Source organism: Sus scrofa, chromosome 18 (genome assembly GCF_054392235.1).
Source record: "Sus scrofa isolate SSC_HxYL_T2T_F1_AM1 chromosome 18, Sscrofa_HxYL_maternal_Yorkshire_Landrace_v2.0, whole genome shotgun sequence".
Lineage (NCBI taxonomy): Eukaryota > Metazoa > Chordata > Mammalia > Artiodactyla > Suidae > Sus > Sus scrofa.
Window position 1 is genome coordinate 60525239 of NC_139400.1, and position 16021 is coordinate 60541259.

At 44.1% G+C, this 16021-nt stretch overlaps 1 protein-coding gene across 14 annotated transcripts in view; it reads right to left on the reverse strand.

Moving 5' to 3' along the window:
- Positions 1–16021, reverse strand: part of HECW1 (HECT, C2 and WW domain containing E3 ubiquitin protein ligase 1) — a 405784-nt gene that overhangs the window by 160034 nt on the left and 229729 nt on the right. For 12 of the 14 annotated variants that reach the window (XM_085005939.1, XM_021079146.2, XM_021079149.2 and 9 more), the window contains one exon: positions 12254–12348. In XM_085005939.1, the coding sequence (XP_084862065.1) occupies positions 12254–12348 (95 nt within the window). Of the gene's footprint in view, positions 1–6066; positions 6214–12253; positions 12349–16021 lie in introns of those variants that run through there. The other 2 variants (XM_085005940.1, XM_021079150.2) reach the window with 1 other exon arrangement.

The following is a 16021-nucleotide window of genomic DNA, read 5'->3' on the forward strand; positions in this document are numbered from 1 at the left end:
GATTCTTTTTTTTTTTTTTTTTTGGTATTTTTTATTTTAGGGCCCTACTTGCGGCATATGGAGGTTCCTGGGCTAGGGGTCCAATTGGAGGTATAGCTGCTGGCCTATTATACCAGCCATAGCAACTCTGGGTCCAAGCCGCCTCTGTAACCTACACTACATCTCACGGCAATGCTGGATCTTCAACCCACTGAGTGAGGCCAACGCTTGAACCTGCATCCTCATGGAGCCTAGTCAGATTCGTTTCCACTTAGCCATGACAAGAACTCCAAAGAGAGGATTCTAAAGGCAGCAAAAGGAGTTCCCACTGTGGTGCAGTGGGTTAAGAATCTGATTGCAGCAGCTCAGGTCACTGTAGAGGCACAGCTTCGATCCCCAGCTGGGCACAGTGTGTTGAAGAATCCAGCATAGATCATAGCTGTGGCATAGGTTCCCAACTGTGGCTCAGATTCAGTCCATGGCCTGGGAACTTCCATATGCCATGGATGTAGCCCTAACAAAAATAAAGACAACAAGAGAAAAACCAAGAGTTACTTACAAGGGAAGCCCTAGAAATCTATCAGCTGATTTCTCTACAGAAATGCTGCAGGCCAGGAGGGAGTGGCAAGATATATTCACATTCTGAAAAATCTGTAACCTAGGATACTTTACCCAGCAACATTATCATTTAGGACAGAAGGAGAGATAAAATTCTTAACTCAGACACGCAAACGCTAAAAAATACAGCAATACTAAACCTAACCTGAGAGAAATACTGAAAGGTCTTCTCTAAATAGAAAAGAAGCAAAAATCTTTAGGAAAGGGAAAAATGCAATAGGAAAGGCAAATATATAAAAGGATTGATGATCATTTAAACATGCCAGTATGTAGATTAAAAAACAAAGCACTTTTGGAAAAATGATTATAATCTCAATTAATAGAAAGGAATACATATGAAGATGTAAAGTAGGACATCAAAATCACGGACTGTGGCGGGGGGCATAAAAAATACAGACTTTTTAAAGGGTATGTTTGAACTTACATAACTATCGGTCTAAGCAAGTGCATGTAGCTATGAGTTAACACACTTGAACCAGGGTAAGCACAAATCAAAAGTCTGCAGTAGACTCACAAAAATAAAAAAGAAAGAAACTCAAGCATAATGCAAAAGAAAGCCATCAAATCACAAAAGGAAAAAAAAAACAATGTTCAAAGAACTAAAAAATCCACTGGAAAACAAGGTTTAAAGTGGCAATAAATACAGACTTACCCATAGTAACTTTAAATGCCAGTGGACTAATGCGCTGGTCAAAAGGCAGAGAAAGGCAGATTGGATAACAAAACCAAGAACCAGCAATATGCTGCCTACAAAAGACCCACTTCAGGACAAAATACACAGACAGATTGAAAGTGAGAGACGGAAACAGACATTTGATGCAAATACAAACAATAAGAAAGCAGAGGTAGTAATGCTTATATGAGATGAAAATGGATTTTATTTTATTTTATTTATTTTTTTGTCTTTTTCTGCCTTTTCTAGGGCTGCTTCCACAGCATATGGCGGTTCCCAGGCTAGGGGTCTAATCGGAGCTGTAACCACTGGCCTACACCACAGCCACAGCAACGTGGGATCCGAGCCATGTCTGCGACCTACACCACAGCTCACAGCAACGCCGGATCCTTAACCCACTGAGCGAGGCCAGTGATCAAACCCGCAACCTCATGGTTCCTAGTTGGATTCGTTAACCACTGAGCCACGATGGGAACTCCCGAGATGAAACAGATTTTAAAGCAAAGTTCATAAAGACAAGGGCGGAATTAGCCTCCATCCTGAAAGCTCCCCAGGTGAGCCCAGTGTGCCCTCCAGGTTGAGAAAGCACAAAATAGAGGCAGAGGACTATGTTGGAGACGGCAGCAATGGTGTCGGAAAACCACAATGAGATTCTTGACAGCATGGCAGGAGGAGGGCAAAGGGGAGAGAAGGGCCTTGTACCATTGGCAGTAAGCAGGTGGAACTTGGTGACAGGCTGGAAGAAGGAGTTGAGGAAAAACGGAGTCTGGCTGATTTCTTTCTTTGTACTCTATTCGAATTTAGAATCTCTTTCTTGAAGATTATAAAATTCCTCAAATCCACTATCCTTCAGACCTGGGTTTTGTCCTTTACCACCTATCAGTCCAGCTAAGGATGGAGAAGTGACAAGAGTTAGGTTTTTGCATCTAAGCCTATGAGGTTGGAGCAAAAACATTTCTTTAATTCCACTTTTTAAAAACAGTGATTAAATTGAGTTACCACAAAAACTTTGGGTCAATCAGATCATAGGCCAGCTGCCTTTCCATCTGGGTCAGCCCGTCTGTCCTGTGAAAGGTAAGCACTGCTTCTGCACAGACCCCTTTGGAGCCTCCCACTCCTTCGGACTGAATGGACGTGCGGGATCACCGGGGGAGTGCACAGATCACCCACTGGTGCATGTGGTGAAGCTGCAACAATCTTTCCTCCTCGCCCAGTGAAAGAGATCCTGCAAAGATGCCTATGAAGTGATTCTGCTTTCGTGCAAACCATTTACCCCCATTGGCTTGCTTTAAAAATTCCCATGTAAAAATATATTTAGGTTCTAGGCAAAACGTGTGTCCCTCTCTAGGGCAATGTCTGTTGTCCCATGACATGGTACTAGGATACTCATCTTCCACGAGAACCTCAGAAAAGCCTGCCCCAGGCACTCTGCTACCTCAGGGCCCTCATCCTCCTGCAAGAGCAGGTGCCTTTCCTCCAGATGCATCATGGGGGCTCCTGCTCCCTACAACATGCTGGACTGGCTGCATGAAGGACAGGTACCTCCGCTTCTCTCACATAGGTCAGGAGAGTTCTTGCTCTTTCATTAAATACTGGCCAGCATCCAAGAACCTCACACGTACTCCCTCTGCCTTTCCAGGGGCTGTGTGGGAAGCTGAGGACTACCCCTAGTTGCTTACATTGTGATTTTCCAAGACAAATTCTCTAAGTAACAAGACTCACTTGGGCACTAGAAATGCTTTGTGTTGCTTGTGATCTAGTTCCTTTCTCACAAATATTTGTCAAACTACAATTCACAGTTCAGTCATCATTTTGAATTACTTTTCACCCATCCGTCCACCATCCATCTCACAGGTACTATTCTAGGGGCAGTGAATGCCTTTAAAGAAAACACCTTGAATGAAGGAATTAAACCCTTCCTCAGGTAGTCACTCGTTGTTTTTGGCACTTTCAACCTTTCTATATATTGTTCAAATATGCCTTTAGTTTCTATTATCCTGATACTGAAATCCATGCATTTTGTAACCAGAGAGCAAGAGGAAAGCCACAGAGGAACAGGTATGGGATCAGCTCACAAGACTCATGATGCAAATCAACTCTTACTGTATCTTCACTACATGCTGGGCGAGTGCTGAGAGCATTCCTGGCATCATTTCATTTCGTCCTAGGAAGCAGGTCCTCTTTTTGTCACCAACCTATATCATTGCAGATCCAGAAACTGAGCTCAGAGGGGTTAAAGGCCACCAAGTGATGTGGCTGAGCCAGGGCCTGGACCCCAGGCTGTCGGGTACAAATGTTTTATGAAGGGTCTGCCGCATGCCAGGTGTTGCTCTAACTGGTGCTGGGAAACGGTCCTGAATAGGACAGGCAGGCACATCCCTGACCTTAGAGGCTATACTTTAATAGGAGGATCAAATACAAAGAAATTACATCACAACAAGCAAAAACAAAGCATGGGGGATCACAAGAGGGACTAGAGGTATGTGGAGGTTATTGTAGATTGGGTGGTTATGGAGGCCACTCTGAGGAGGTGACACTGAGAAAAATCCTACATAAAGAGAGGGAGTAAGCCATTTCAGTATCTGGGGGAAATGTTTCCAGCAGGAAGTGCAAAGGCCCTGAGGGCAGAGCAGCTTGCTGTATTCAAGGGTGGGAATGACCACGGTGAGGCTAGAAAGAGGTGGAAAAGGAGGAGGTAGCAGTAGGCAGGGGCAGGCCATCCAGGACTTGAAGGCTATGGAGAGTGCTGTATGAAGAAAGCTAGCTTTGAGCAGAAATAGTACGAGGTGAGATGGGAAAGCTCCAGTAAAAAGGAGAATTAACTCTGCAGGAGACAGATGCTAATCCCAGGATCAGAGTTTCTTAGAGGGCGAGATGGTCTAGGATGCTGGCCACAACTGGAGAGGTTGGCCTGAGACAGTGGGAACGTGACGAAACAGAGCTGGAATCTGCGAGCAGGCAGGTAGCAGAACAGGTAATGGGAACGCACATTGGTTAGGTTCTGACTGCCTCCGTTTTCTCAGTGAAGGAAACCAGGCCATCAGCTGACAGTGGAGACGGAACAGGGGCTGTAGGCTTGGGGAAAAAAAAAAGAAAATTTGAAATAGCTTTCTCTAAATGTGGGGAAGGTGAGTGCTCCTTGCTCATGTTAATGGGCCCTTGAGATGTGTGGTCAGAAAGACTCTTCTGCTGCCTAAACAAGTAAAAGGTAGACAGAATGAGGTTTAACTGAGGTTGGATTTTGCCAGGTGAGAGTGACAGAGAGATAAAGGGGCAAGTGATAGATGGCACGATCTCAGGTAAGGAGAGAGGTGAAACCTGGGTGTGATTGTGGAGTTAAGGTCGGTAGACCAGGCAGGGAAGTGAGCTGCAACGGGGGAAGTGATGGTCCGAGAATTTGGAAGTGATGCAGTCACTGGTGTTGGGAGGACCTAGAGGAGGACCTTGGGAGTTGACAGCTGAGGTAGGCTGGCCTTAGGAACGGAGCAGTCAGCATGGGGGATAGATTGCCTCTTTTATGTGAAGATGGAAGCCATCAAGAACCACAACAGAATTATCTCCTGGCTGCACGTTATAGCACAACTCTGGATCATAAGAACAGTGGTCACCGATTTTTGTCCACTCAGATACGGGATTAGACTCATAGAGGACAGAACTGAGGACACATAACTCCCCCTTCTGGACTTTAATTCATGATGGGCAGGAGCATAAATTCATTTTTTTCGGCGTCTCTGTTTTACTGTTTGGGAAGTAAGGATAGGGCAGTGGGGAGTTTCATCTAACGTTTGGCAACATAAGCTTGCTAAATGCACGAGAAATGCATTAGTCCGATTTTAATCTGCACAAATCAAGTAAGAAGAAAAATAGGGGGAAATGACATTATCCATTGCTTTCTTTATTCCATTCTTTACCTGTATTGTTCAAGAAAGGACTTTAAGAATGGAAGCTGAGTGTATAAAGGAATAAGGCAAAAAAAAAAAAAATTCCATATAACTGTTGGGGTTGGTATCCTACTGGTTTGAAAGGCCAGTAGGATGCTGCCCACCCCTCTTCAAATGCACACAGCTCGTAAGTTGGAGAGCGGGGATTTGAATCCAGTTCCGTGTGGCTTCAATGTCATCTGAACTTCCTACTCCTATGACTCCAGCAGGTGGGCAACATGTTTGTGGGTGTGCATTTCCCCCACACACCCGTAAACAGTAATCACCCCCACGTCCTATGCCTGGAATGGAGGCTATCCACACGTTTTTAGTTCGAATACATACATATCTGGCATGTCGGAAGGAACAAGACAGAATCTCCCTAAGGCAGGTATTTGTGAGAGCTCTACCCACAAACCACGTGACTGTTCCAGGTTCCAAGTGGCTCTTTGAAGTTAGATTCCCCTGTTCTTGAACAAACCTCTTCTTTGACAACCCCCCCGCCTCTCCTAGCCAGTAGTCACTGTGCACCCAGAAAAGCAAAATCCCAAAAAAACCCAAGAAAGCAAAAAAACATTGGCTAAGTCCTTAGGAAAAGGTAGCTAAAAAGACTTGGAAATTGCTAGAAAGGGTCTGGAAAGAAAAAGAGTATAGATTTCAAATAGCCAGATTAAGAAAAAAACCTTAGGTTAATGCTGACAATTTTAAGCAAGCATGATGGGTTTCTTCACGTGGTCACCCACACAAATTGGCTGATAAAACCAGAATCTCCAGTTAAATTCAGGGAACACAGTGGCTCTGTGCAGATGCATCTGTCTGTTTGCCTAGAAACCCGCACCCATAAAACCGAAGCATTGATGCTAAGTTTCTACTAACCTCCTCTGAGATGCAGTCCTCTTTAGGTTCTGACAGAGCAGCCATTTTTCATCAACATGGGCAGGGAAATTGTCCTCCCCTGGGGGAGGCGGGAGAAAATCCCGAGGGCCAGGCTCTGCTTTCACCCGAGGGCTGCCTGATCATTCTGACTTTCCTCGGCCTTTACACCCTGGCCTCTGCCTGACGGCGTCACTCCTTTAAGGGCTTCTGCCACCTTTGTGAAGAGCAACACAGGAGAACTCCAACGGAGAAACAAAAAAGTGATCTCTGTGCCTTAAAATGCAAGGCCGGTGTCCGAGTTTTGGGTCTCCTCCATGAGACAGCCCTGGAGAAGACCCCTGATCCCAAAGTGGGGGTCCTGGCTCCCCTGGCAGCCACAGTACCTTAAATCCAGGGCCCAGTTCAGGTAGCTGAAGGGGGCAGGACCTAATGATCTACCAAGTCTGAGATTAATGATTGTGAGGGGCCAGGGCCCGCGAAAAACCCTTGCGTGAGCACATTTGAGGGCTCTGCTCCTCGGGTCAGTCTCATGGGTCACGCGTTTTGGACCAAGGAAAGGAAGAGGGCAGTTAACCTGCTTGTTAATCAACCTGAACTTTGTTTTCCTTGCACCCTAGAAGGCAAAGGCCTGATGTCAGTTCGCTGTGCAGGCTGGCTGCCGTGCTGTTAACCAGGTCTGAAGTGCGTGGGTGTGGGCCGAGGGTGGGCGGCTCTCTGGGTGTGTGAGAAGAAGGCCTCCTGGGCTGCCCTTCTCTCTCCCAGCATCCCAACCTGTGTGGCTCTGGAGTTACTTTTTCTGCTTCAGCTGGGGAGGAACTGGGCCCTCCTTGCCAACCCCAGGTATTTCTGACCCACCAGGCACTTGATACACTGCCTTCATTCACTCTGCTCACAGGTCAGATTGAAATTTTTTTTTTCTGGTCTTTTTAGGGCTGCACCTGTGACACATGGAAGTTACCAGGCTAGGGGTAGAATTGGAGCTGCAATTGCCAGCCTATGTCCACCACAGCCACAGCAACGCCAGATCTGAGCCACGTCTTCAACCTACACCACAGCTCATGGCAACGCCAGATCCTTAACCCACTGAGTGAGGCCAGGGATCAAACCTGAATCCTCATGGATACTAGTTGGGTTCATTACCACTGAGCCACAAAGGGAACTCCCAGACTTAATTTATTACGTCATCTCCATGAGGTCCTTGGAAAATAAGAATTTACTTTCTCTGGACTCTTTCCCTGAAAGAATTAAAAAAAATTTTTTTATGCTAATCCATTTCAAAGACAATAGTCTGCATCTAGTCACTTATGATAGAGCATGATAATGTGAGACAAAAGAATGTATACATGTAAGTGTAACTGGGTCACTTTGCTGTACAGTAGAGAATTGACAGAACACTGAAACCAGCTATCATGGAAAAAATTAAAATTATATTTAAAAAAATTTTATGGCTGCACCCATGGTTTATGGAAGTTCCAGGTCCAGGGATTGAATCTGAGCCACAGCTGTGATCTATGCCACAACTGTGGTAATGGCAGATCTGAGCTGGACTGGGGATTGACCCAGCACCTCCACAGCTACATGAGCCACTGTAGTCCGATTCTTAACCCACTGCGCCACAACGGAAACTCCCTGAAAGAATGTTTTTATTCCAGAGTGTGGCCACTGAGTTGAACACTGAAGCTGAAAGTTGCAAATCTTTATATTTTGAGATGTCTTATCCTTCTGTAAAATGCTAATAAAAAGTATTTTTATAGAAAGGCCATTTAAGGTTTGAAAACTGGAATGTTTTTAGCTAGGTTTTTGCCAACCGGGTGGCCATTTATCGGGCACTTTCTGTGTAAAAGTCGTGCTGCTGGTTGGTCCTGAGGATCCATGGACCCCAGGTGCTGGCTGGTCACGCCTCTCTCTGGGACATTTGTCAGCCTTATTCCAAAGGCTGGCTCCGGGGCTGGCGGCAATCGAAAGTCCTTCTTTCCCGTGAGTTCCTGAGGCTCTTCGAGTGGTGGGATTATGTGTGACATCTTCCTCTTAGTTTATAACAATTCCAAGGAGGGTATCCTATTTGTGTATTTTCTGTAAATGTTAAAAATGGTGTCGCCCTATGTACTTATTTTGATCCTCATTTTAATTTTAAAAAATGATCGTGTTTCATGGTTAGGAATTGTGATGGATAAATATGTATTTGGTTTGTTGGATGGAGCAGAAATGATCAAGTTCATGTAAATAAAAATAAAATAAAATTTCACACAGTACAATTGTATATACACATATATGTATATATATGTATATGTCCAGAGAGACAGGACTGGCTCTTTTAGATCAGGGGTCTTCTCCAGTGTTGTTTCATGAAAGAGTCCCAGAAACTTAGAAAATTAGAGTCAAATCCTTGTGTGTGCATGTGTTTGTATAAACAGTAACAGTTGATAGATAGGCAGATGGGTGAGTATTCCCAGAGCAGAGAGACTGCAGCAGATGACTGGGGCTGTCAAGGTCGCCCAGGGAAACAATGGGTCTCTTTTTAAAGACTGAATTGCACACCTCCCCACCCCAAATTCATACGCTGAAGCCCTAGCTCTCAATATGTTTGGAGATAGGGCCTTTAGAGAGGTAATTAGGGTTAAATGAGGTCTTTAGATGGGGCCCCAGTGCAATAGAACCAGTGTCCTTAAAAGAAGATGAAGAGGGAGTTCCCGTCGTGGCACAGTGGTTAATGAATCCGACTAGGAACCATGAGGTTGCGGGTTTGGTCCCTGCCCTTGCTCAGTGGGTTAACGATCCGGCGTTGCCGTGATCTGTGGTGTAGGTTGCAGACGCGGCTCGGATCCCACGTTGCTGTGGCTCTGGTGTAGGCCGGTGGTTACAGCTCCGATTCAACCCCTAGCCTGGGAACCTCCATATGCCGTGGGAGCAGCCCAAGAAATAGCAGAAAGACAAAAAAAAAAAAAAAAAATGAAGAGACAGCAGGGATGCAGGTGAACAGAGAGGACAGGCCGTTTTTGGATGAAGCCAGAAGACAATGGTCTGCAAGCTAAGAGAGAGGCAGCAGGAAAAACCAACCCTGCAGACACCTTGATTTTGGACTTCTAGCCTCTAAAAACTATGAGAAATAAATGTCTGCTGTTTAAGCTGAAGAAAGGCTGGTGGGGAAACCTTATTAGAAAACAATACCTCCAGACTCAAGACCCCCAAATGAGTCTTAGTGTGAGCTTTGGAACTTCTCCCCCTGAAATTGAACAGATTTCTTAATGTTGGGCCACAGTGGGATCTAAACTTTCAAGATGCCGCTTAGAGAGGTATGATTGTGGGCAGAGTCTTCGCAAATTCTCTTAAGAGAGGATGCCTGTTGTGGCTGTGACTTCTCTTCCCCTTCTTTCTCTTTTAAAAGAGCTTTAGAACATCTGATGTGTCAGCCAAAATACACATGTCTAAATGTCACCCTGCTTTAGTTTAATCAAAACCTCAAGGGACTTCTGCTGAAGATCCATATGCGAATGGCATGTTTCCACACTCTGGGTTAAATTAGCAAAAAAAAAAAACAAAGGGCTTGATCAGGGACCATGGCCAGGGTGTACACATGACTTGGTCTGTTCCATCTAGAAAGCCCTCTCTCATGTCTAGGCCTGCCCACCCTTGGTCCTCTAAGAGTGTCTCCCATGTCCACCAGCACAGCACAGAGAATAGCCCCTTGTCATGGTTTGTCTTCTTGTCTGTCTCCCCACTGCTCTCTCATCCCATTCCAGGCAGGTGGCTTCATGAGGATGGGGATTTACCTTGTTCACTTTTTTATACCTAGTAATTAGCACAGAGGAGCTCACTTGAATATATTTACTGAAAAAAATAATGATTGCAGCCATAGGCTACACAAAGACGTACACAATAAATCTGTGTTCATCAGACCTCTAAGGCTGGGGGATCAGTGGGATATAGGTATTGGCAAGGGGGTGGGTGCTGAGGAGGTGGGAGTGGGTTCTGGGGAAAGAGGATTAGAAGTGAGAGGCTCTGAGCACCGTAAAATAATTTGCCACATTACAAGTGAGATGAAAGGGGGCTGTGGGTTCTCAGCTGCAGCAAACTGTATGTTACGCTGATATCTCACCAACAACCTCTCTATCCCCCCTTAGAAAACGGAGACAGAATTTAAAGTTACAACAGTCAAAACATCCCCACTAAGCTGAGTTCAGAGAAGCCAAATGTCCCAGAGAGCTTTCTCCAAAAAGCACTTTCCTGAAGATAAGAAATCACCTGCATTGCCGAGCTGGCCGCGCTCACAGCAGCGCACCTGAGCAGAAGGTGAGGTGCTCTCCCCGCCCACTCCACCCCTGCGCTTACAGGCCGGTCCCATCCCCGAGCAGGGCCTGTCCTTGCTGAGGGACCCAGGGGTCTGGGAGAAGCTGCCTCTTCGCACGATTTCATGTGCTGTGTGAAGGCCAGGCAAGCCCGCGTTTGGCGGGCTCTTCCTGAATCAGCTAGACTCCACTTTAGGCCTCTTCCCTCTCTGCTGTGTGTTCAATACCTTCCTACTCTGTCCATCTCGCCTCTGGTTCAGTTCAGCCCCAGCTTCACGGGCCCTCCTGCCTGGACAGCTGGCAATGTGTGTCAGCACCTCTTTGGCTTTCCCAGGTACCCTCTTTGGAGGGTGGCCTTTACACATGGGCCTGGCACTCGGGGGATACTTCCTCAGAGTTCCACGCTTAGATTCCTGACCCACCCAGGAAAATGACAGACATCACGTTCCAGCCTGCAGGGCACATGGAGGGAGAAACGGAAGAGCTGGTGAAAAGTGTGGAAGGTCCCTCCTTCTCTTCTCCCCGCCCCTCCCACTGTGTGCTCCCTCAGGAGAAGCCCTGTCCACCCCAACCTCCTGCCCCAGGCCCAGTGTCCATCTCTGCCTCCATTGGTCAGGATGGAGGCAGACGAACTGCTGGCCCTCAAGCCTGCTTGTCTTACTTCTCCCACCAAGGACTCAATTTATGCATCTTTTGTACACAGAAGAGCTGACTTGTAAAAGAGCAAATGATACCTTTTAGAGACAAATATCCTTCTGAATCATTCATATGTCATTTCAATTTCTTTCTCTCTCTTCTTTCTTTACATATAAAAAACGAATCATTTTTATTTACACCAGCATGACAAAGTCCTCAGTGGTTTTTGTTCAGCTGCCACTAGTCAGTCATTTTTAATTTATGTGAAAGAAACAAAGAATGTCATTTGGATGGTGATTTCAGCTAGCCCCATCACACATGTTGAGAACGAAGGTGAGAAGCACCACAGTGATAACAACTAGGCCTAAACTGAGGAAAAGATGGCATCTATCATTACAGCGCTGAGCAAGGGAAGTACTGACTGGGGAACAGAAGGTGTAATTTAAATCTCCAAGCTGCAACTAGTTAACTGTGTGACCCTAGGCACATTACTGAAGTTCTGTGGGCAAAATTTCCTCATTTATATAAAGAAAAAAAAAAGGACCAGAGATTCTAGACTTTCCTAGGCCTATCATCTTATAATTCTATGACTAAAACCAGCCTAAAACTATAAATTCAATTCCATTTTTATGACTGAGTTGTATTCCATTGTGCATATGTACCAGATCTTTCTAATCCAATCATCTGTTGATGGACATTTAGGTTGTTTCCATGTCTTAGCTATTGTGAATAGTGCTATAATGAACATGCAGGTGCATGGGTCTTTTTCAAGGAAAGTTTTGTCCGGATATATGCCCAAGAGTGGGATTGCTGGGTCATATGGTAGTTCTATATATAGTTTTCTAAGGTACCGGCATTCTGTTTTCCACAGTGGTTGTACCAATTTACATTCCTCCCAAAGAAATTTTAGTTATAAGCCTAAAACATTAAAACATGAACATCTAAATATTTAAAACCAAGGAATTTTTAAAAATGTGTTCCAAAGAAAGACTTATTATTCACTGTACTGTCTACTGAAGCTTGATGTTTCACTAACAAAAAAAAGTGGCATGTATACATTCTAATAAACTTACTTTTGGATCTCATTCCTCTTCATGACTTTGAAATTCATTTGTCTATATACCTACCAGTAATCTATTAATTGATCTCTATATGTGTGTGAACCCTACCCCCAACACACACACGCACACACGCACGCACGCATGATGGGAAAGTAGAGAAGCACCAGAATGAGTTCTGACCAAAGAGGAAGAGCCAGGACTTACAGGAGCTGCTGAGTTTTTGACGGTGACACTGGGGGTGGTGGCTCGCAGGGCTCCACTTACTCCGTGATAGTATTTGAAGCAGATCTTAGTTTCGGCTGAAAGGAAGAACAAAATTGAACTGAGAGGTAAGATATAACCCAGGAAGAGGTAGGCATGGCCAGCGAGGACACCCCCGAAACTGCAACCCAATGCCTCCCGTGAGCCAGGCAGCCACACTTGGCAATCCTGTCGCATGTTGGACTCGTGGACAGATCCCACTTCTTCCTGAAAATGGGTCACCAAAAATTGTTTTGGGAAATAACTGCAACATAGTAAATCAACTATACGTCAATAAAACTTTAAAAATGAAAAAAATTGTTCTCGTTTTAGCATTTTGTACCCAAGTTAAATCCATCATTTGGACTTCTCAGCATCCATCCTATCCCATGAGAAGTTATTACTTTTAAACTTTGAGTTCAAAGATTTTAGGTGATGTGGTGACTACCGCTAGTCTGTTTCTTCTGTAATTTTCTGTTATTTAATTCATTGTGAGTAGCAGGTTGTTAATTTGACGGAGGACTTTGAGAAGTTATTGAAATACATTATGATAATGCATAATGATGCTGAAATTCCATAATGTTTTGGCATTTTGTTCTGTGGGGGACAAAATCTGTGGCCGACATGAGTTTGGTTCATGTGAAGGTGACCTACTTTCCCCAATTTATATGATTTTTTTCCCTTTAAATTTGAAAAATTTACCAGGCTTTGTCTTAGTTCCTTATATTAATTTCGTTTGGAACAACGTGAGGAATCTCCAGTTTGAGATCCTGTTTCTCAAATCTGAGAATTTGACTTCAATTATGTTTTAAAAAATAGTGTCTACAGTTTTCTTAGCCTGCATTTTTTTTTTTTTTCTAGATGGTGGTGGGGGGCTGTGATTGTGGCATGTGGAAGTTTCCAGGCCAGGGATCAGACCCAAGTCACAGTAGTGACCCAAACCACAGCAGTGACAACACTGGGTCCCTAACCCACTGTGCCACAAGAGAACTCCTTAGCGTGCATTTTTATGAGTTCACTATGTAAAATATGGACGATGAAGAAAAGTATAAAAAACCTATGAGTTTTTTTTTGTGTACTTGAGTGTATACACTTTATACATACATTGTGAGTGTGGCATTAAAAAAAGAATGGGGAGTTCCTGTCGTGGCTCAGCCATTAGAGAACCCGACTAACATCCATGAGGTTGCGGGTTCGATCCCTGGCCTCGCTCAGTGGGTTAAGGATCCAGTATTGCCATGAACAGTGGTGCAGGTTGCAGACACAGCTCAGATCCTGAGTTGCTGTGGTGTATGCCGGCAGCTGCAGTTCCAATTGGACCCCTAGCCTAGAAACCTCCATATGCTGCAGGTGCAGCCCTGAAAGGAGAAAAGACAAAAAAAAAAAAAAAAAAAAGAACTGTATATTAGTATATTATTTGACTAATTTCCTGTTTAGAAGCATAGCATGTGTATTTTTATGTAAATTTTATTGGAATATAGTTGATTTACAAAGTTGCTTTAATTTCAGATGTACAGTAAATAAGTTACACACACACATATGTGTGTATATATATCCATTCCTTTTCTGATTCTTTTCCCATATAGGTTATTACACAGTATGGAGTAGGTTACCCTGTACTACACAGTAGGTCCTTGTTACCTGTCTATTTCATATACAGTAATGTGTATATGTCAACCCCAAACCCCTAATATATCCCTTATACAAAGTTTCCTCCTTGGTAACCACAAATTTGGTTTCAAAATCTTTGAGTTGGTTTCTGATTTGTAAGTTCTTTTGTATCATTTTTATTTGATTTCACCTTTTAGAACATGTTATGTTAATGCTTTAAATATGGTACCATAGCAAGAGTGGGAGATTAAAATGAATCATTATGTGAAATGCTGATAGAACTTTACTTTATGGGAAATACTAATTTTGAGTGTTATAAGGGCCAAATCCAAACTCAGAAAAAATCCAGTATGAACTTCTGCCATGGTGCAGTGGGTTAAGGTTCAATGGTAGGAGCTTAGGCCACTGGTGAGTTCGATCCCTGGGCCAGCAAAGAGGGTTAAAGGATCTGCTGTTGCCATAGTTGCCTGTTGGATTCGATCCCTGGCCTGGGAGTTTCCACATGCCTTGGGTACAGTCATTAACGCTCCCCCCACAAAAAAAACCCCATCCAATAAATGCATTTTGCTTCCTATTTCAGTGCTGGTTATTATCAAACCCTTGACAGTGTTTCTGAGCTCTGGGGTCACTGCATGTGGAGAGTTTGCTAAAAGGCAATTAGAAAGTTCCTCTTCCTGCTAGGATAGAGTAATTATGGCAGATTAATGCTTCTGCTGCTAACTAGATAAGCTGATTTTAAAACAAAATGTTTAAAGCACTGCAGAACAATAGAAGCAACAAGGAGTACAAATTCTAGACAGGGGAGTACTCGTGAGATGAGCTGATTACCTGCAGCCCATTTGCCCTGGTGGCAGGGAAACCAGCAAAGCTGCTGTGGCTGTGTGGGGCCAGAGTTTCAGGACTGGAGACCTCAAATACCTAGCTGGTTTCCCCTCAGATATTTGCTGAAACCTGAGATTTTAGGGCAAAAGGCTAAAAATTGAATCATGAAAACATCTGAAAAGTAGAGCCAAAATTTTCGTCTCTTGGTAGTGAAGGGACCAGGCAGAGAGTCAGGGAAGGGTCCCTGGTGAAAACCCTCAGCTCTCCATGAAAATCCCAGAGCTATAGGGAGAATGAGGCTTACCAAGAATGGACTGCACTCCATTAAGCTCGTTCTCTCGTTGGGCCAAAGCCACCAGCACCCCACTGCCCAGCTGATGGAAGATGTCATTGCAAAGTGTCTACGATATTCCACACGTGGTTTACGGAAGCGGAAAATTACCAAGCATGGTAAGAAACAGAAGCAAATGACCAAAAGCCAGAAACCAGAAAGAGAATGGAACCAGGATCCTGATACTGAAGTCATTAGGACAAAGATTCAAAGAAATCTTGATTTATATAAGCAAAAAATGAAGAAAGACTTTGCCAGAAAATGAGAATAGAAAAGAACCAAATGGGGGATTTTATTATTGAAAAACAGAAGAGTTGAAATTAGGAACACGATACCTGAGGTTAGCAGTAGATCAGATAGCACAGACAGAGGGGCAGTCAAGAGGAGGATGGGTGGAGAGAAAAGATCCAGATTAAAGGGAGAGAGAGAACACAGGACGGAAAGGGCAGTGGAGAGAACAAGGGACATGATGGAATGAGTGGGGCAAAGGCAACTTTTGAGATGATAGCTTATCGTCAAGAGTTACTTTAAGCACATATGAGATAAAAACAAGAATAACTATGATTGTAAGTACATCATAATTAAACTGCTGAATCCAAAGGCAAAGTCTTAAAAGCATCAGAGGGAGGAAAAAAACCAACCTACAATTATTTCTAAAGGAATGATAAAAAGACTAAAGCTGACCTTGCAGAAGACAGAAATGACATTCCTAAGTGCTGAAGAACAGAACAGCTAACCTAGAATTCTCTGTGTCTCATGAAATCATTCTTCACACATAAAAGTGAAATAGTGATGTTTTCAGACAAAAAAAAAAAAAAAAAAAAAAAAAAACAGAGGATTTTTCACCAGTAGGCCTGCACTAAAAGAACCACAAAAGGGAGCTCTTTCCTTTAGAAGGAAAATGATCCCAGACAGAAGGAAGGAGGCAAACAGAACAGGTTGAAATATGAATTGGGCGCTGCTTCTTG